Source organism: Homalodisca vitripennis, chromosome 6, assembly GCF_021130785.1.
Source record: "Homalodisca vitripennis isolate AUS2020 chromosome 6, UT_GWSS_2.1, whole genome shotgun sequence".
NCBI lineage: Eukaryota > Metazoa > Arthropoda > Insecta > Hemiptera > Cicadellidae > Homalodisca > Homalodisca vitripennis.
Window position 1 is genome coordinate 21,369,812 of NC_060212.1, and position 4,912 is coordinate 21,374,723.

The 4,912-nt window shown below is 34.9% G+C and overlaps 1 protein-coding gene across 1 annotated transcript; it reads left to right on the plus strand.

The window, feature by feature from the left end:
- The first annotated feature begins 583 nt into the window (after positions 1-583).
- Positions 584-1,427, plus strand: LOC124365158 (fatty acid-binding protein 9-like). Its single transcript, XM_046821111.1, has one exon. It carries the CDS (start codon positions 789-791, stop codon positions 1,314-1,316), a length of 528 nt encoding a protein of 175 aa, XP_046677067.1. The 5' UTR covers positions 584-788; the 3' UTR covers positions 1,317-1,427.
- The last annotated feature ends 3,485 nt before the right edge of the window (positions 1,428-4,912 follow it).

Sequence of the window (4,912 nt, forward strand, 5' to 3'; positions counted from 1 at the left end):
GGTGCCAAAATTTAAATTCCTGTACATTTAATTATTTTTATTATGTTCAAACAATGGCCGATTGTTTTTTATTTAACTTTTACTCATTGTAAGATAGTATAAGTAGTGTCAAAAGACATGTGTCAAATAACCTTTTTTAACGTAAAAACGTGGTTTACAATACATTAAGCACAAATAAAACACGGAGAGAAACGTATTTGTTAGTACTCCATAGGCGTGAATTCCATACAAACACATTATTGTCTGTTCTTGATTTTTTTAGCACTCCTGATAATAGGATCTAATGTTATGCGAAATTTAACGCAGTTTTAGAACTATTGTCTTTCATTATATACACACACGACGGATATAATACAGTAATTTTTCAACCGGATGGTCAGATTCATTCACTACGTCCACTCATTGGTTAATGAACTATGTCCGCGTTTTTCATTATATTTTAGTGAATATTCTCATAGCTTCAAAAATAACGAGGTAAATATATATAAAAACATGACAATCCATACACCTTTCCCAATTAAGTGCTAACACATGGTTAGTAACTGGAAAATTTAAAAACTGCCATGTTTGTTTATGTTTTTATTTTTGTTTATCTAATAACGAAATCTTTTCGTTTTTTAAATTATTTAAATTAAAAGTTATTTTAAATTGGTGTTGATGAAATATTTTCAAATCTATTGTTTTGTGTTTACCAAAATAAAATATGGGAGTGAGCAAACTGATTGCATATGTTTGAACAGAATCATAGCCATCATTTTGGTTAACCATCATTTATTTAATTGAAAATTATGCAATGGTATTTTGGCGCAATTATAGTTACTGCCACTGCCTACCTCGTTTACAAGCAGATTATTGAAGAAAAGTTGGAACCGATCATCAGGAATCCACTAAACAAGACCGATCTCCTGGAACCGTTTCTGGACAAGGTGTACATATTTGTTAAGGAGGACGGTAACTTCATGGACGTGATGGAAGAAATCGGGACGACCACTTTGAGCATGACTCAAGGTAATTGTATTGAAAGTAAACTGCACTTGACGAAAGATAATGGAGTTTATTGTCTACACCGGATATTCCCTTATAGCTCGCAAAAACTCTCGTTCAGAATTGGGGAGCAGTTTGAAGAAACTACGTTGCATGAGCACAAAGTGAAGTCTGTGATAACGCAACGCAGAAACAATTTGACTCACACTCAGTTCGGTGACGTCACCGTGGTCATCGTTCGGTCGTTCACGAGTGAATCTTTGCTTGTCGAGTACGTTGTGGATAAAACTCACAGAACCGTCTTGCGATACGAGTCAAATGATATATTTTAGCAGAGAGGATGGAGGCCTCTTCTGGACAGCCTACGTAATGACTCGTTATCCTAGAGTGATGTTGGTGAGGAGCTATTATATTGTATTAATAAATACATTAATTAACTTCCACGAAGTTTATATTTCTTAGGTAATGAATGTTTAAAGTATTTCCTCAGTGATTCACCATTGCTAACTTGATATCAGGAGACAAATGTTGATTGTGTTTCATGATTGAGGTCATCTTGCTAGTTAAACTCTACTATTCCTTCCCAAGTACTAAGTCATTTCGTAACTAATAGCAATAAAAGAGTAATGGATTACTCTACTAGAGTAATAAAGGCCTTTACACTTGCTTCCGCAGTAACAGGAAATTAAGGATCCCCAGGAGGGTTCACTTCTGGCTAGTTTATACCTTCAAGTTGAACCCACAGTGGTACAGCAAAAACTGATGTGTCACTTAAATCTGGGCTACGTTATGGATGTCCAGGAGCGGCACATCACTAACCGCATCGAGATTCTGGGGCGCAAGGGTAATTCGATAGATCTAGTCTTCTGCGAAAGATGAAAGTTGGAGTTGGTGGGGTTCGTTCCCTAAGAGGTCAAAGGTTCTTGCCAGTCTAGAAATAAGGGAGTGCCACCCCCTGCCTACTTTGACTGGAAACGCTGGTTCAGAGCTGGCTTCTCCTTATTCCCAGGGGACATTACTTGAGATTAGTGTCCTAAGCCTTTCCTCATGCATCTCGACATGAGACGGCCCATATTCCCAACCTCACCCATCCAAAATATTCTGTCACTCCGGAAGCAGCACAAGTTCCTTATAGGACTATGTGCGATTTTCTAAGCTTCTTTTACTAAGAGAAGAAAAAAGGTTAAGAATAGAAACCCTCTCCTGCCAACATCCCATCAGGAGTGATAGTTAGGCTGTATCTCAATCATGTCCCCTTGGAGGAAGGGAAGGCCAGATCTGTTCCAGTCTCTTCAGTCAAAACGTATAGAGGACAGTACTCTCTCATGTTCAGGTTAGCAACAGTCTTTAACGGTGAAGGAGCTCCATTCAATTCACTGGACTTATTAATCCAATCTTCCATCCAATACCTCGACATTTGCGGTTAGTGATGTGTTTCTCCCTTGGACATCCATAAGGTTGCCCAGATATAGAAACACATCGGTTTTTCTGGACTCAGTGTAGATTCATTTGGCTGCGACTTGTTTGGTTGCTTGAAAAATAAAATGACAAACTTGCCTGTGGCTGCGACACAACAAGGTCATGCTAATTTGTTTGGATCACACAGGGAAATACTACTTTAGTATTACAAATATTCGAAGGGCTTGTTTACTTAATCATCAAATTATTGTCAGTAATTCGTTTTTTATAAGCTATATCATTAATAATTAAATACTGAAAAAATCATTTGGGCAATAGTAATTAGTCGTTTTTAAGGATACAGTTTTCTAACTGTTCATTTTTACACCGATGCTAATATAATTGATTTCCTTCAACGTAAATCATGACGATCTAAACCTAAATCTCTCATAGTACTGGTTATTTGAACCAGCATTTGGGTGGGCAGGCACAGTAACCCCTAAATATGTTTCAAAATTACTTAAAAACTTGAAATAGCCTATAAGTGACAGAATTAGTTTTGAGAGTATTCGGTATTATGATTTTATAAAAAAATATATACATTACAGTAATGAAAACAACAGACCAAATTATACAAGTTTATAGAACTGATTAAAAGAAAAAAAATTTAAGTGTAGCATTTTGTTAGTGACAGTTTATTAAACTATTTAATGGGCTATGTCATAAATATATTTTATGAGCCATGTGCCATTTTGACAAATAATATAACATATCACTCTTAACAGTGACTGTTCATTTAACTTAAGCGGATTGCAACATAGCCTGTGGCGCAGTCTGGTGCATTATTTTCTACTTGCATGCATTTGCCTCCGAGTCCATAAAATAGTTGAGTGTAAGGTGTAATTTTACCTTCAAAATAAAAAGCTATTTCATATTTTTACCACTTAGCCAATTATATATTTCTGCATTCCTTGTCCCAAGTTGTGAATATTGGCCATGAAATAAATAAACGTTTTCTACACGAAACGTAATAGAATATGCGATACTGCTTAAGTTTCTATAGTAGATATTCGGGAATTACTGGAACTTTTAAGTCATTTCCTGATTTTAATTAAGGCCCCACTATACTAATCTTTGCTTCAATAGAATGTCATTAGGACAATCGCTCGAGTAAGTTTGAATGTTAAATCTCGACTGTCGCTAGATTGCGCTAGAAGCAAAGCGTTTAATCCACTTAGGCCTTCTGGAGCGATCCGCCTCCGAGCTGTCCAACTCTCGAACTTCCAGCTGAATGTCACAGATAGCAGCTGACACCCCTGTCAGGATGATTCTCTTAACTCAATGCGTTCTCATCAACGTCCTATTGTCTGACAATAATTAGATATTGACGAACTGTAATGAAGGTTTCCGTTATTTTTCGGTCACGGACAAATATTAAGGTTTGATAATTTTTTCAGTTGTTAAATCAAGCTTTTTTTAAATATTTAGTTTCTAAAACATCCCAGATGCAGACGCCTGTTGTTGGTTTTTCTTAAAACTAGGCTGTGATCACGTGTCCCACAGACACGTGACTTAGGATATTCATAAGTCATCTGTGTGCAGATTACCTGAATATTAACTATATCTATGTTGGATAACAATGAGAAAGGTGGTTGAATTCTAGACATACAATTCTGGCAAAGGTAAGTGTAACAATGATTAAACTGTTTACCTACAAGGATTTATCCAGGTATTAGCCAAGTATCTTATTTCCTACGTGGAAAATCTCCATAGAATATAGCCTGTAATTGAAAAAAAATTGGAAAGACTGTTTAAATTTACTGTACAGTTTATTTTTTACCTCTGATTGGATTTACTTTACGTTTAATTTTTTTAAATAAAGTGGTAGAGAAGTTCAATATAGCACTAATTCCGCTTCAAATAAATGAAGTCATTTTCCATTTAGTGTAACTTACTTTCTATTTATTTATTTGGGAGGATAATAAAATATACATTTTATTGATTAAATTGTTGACAAAACATGAAGTTTTTGATAACAAGTTAGAAGCACATTATAATCTGCTTACTATTTATCATAATCATATCTTCAGCTGTATGATCATACGTTCGTTATAATACATTCCAGTTTAAAAGGCATAAAAGATAATATCCTGAAACATTACATAAATAATCCTAACTGGAAAGTGTAAAATAACTTTCATTTATATCCTCACTATTTATTCCAGTGGGTTATAGCAATAAAATTTGACGTAGGATCAAAAATGTTTATAATTGTTACATATCAGAGTGATTATTGATGAGAAATCCCTTTTCAACGGCTGAAACCGCTATTTATGAAAATCACGAGCCAATTTTCAATCTTTCCGGTACTTTAGTCGAAACTTAATGGCTGTCAATTTTTAAATATCTATAGATAACTGCGCCAACATAAAATTTATTTCTAGCTACACATTGTGGCATCTGGATCACTAGAAATTATAATGAAATTATACAAGTATAAAAGTTATCAGTTATAACATATGAGAAAGAG

Coding starts and splice junctions, on each gene's coding strand:
- LOC124365158 (XM_046821111.1), top strand. CDS start 789: ATGCAATGGTATTTTGGCGCAATTATAGTTACTGCCACTGCCTACCTC.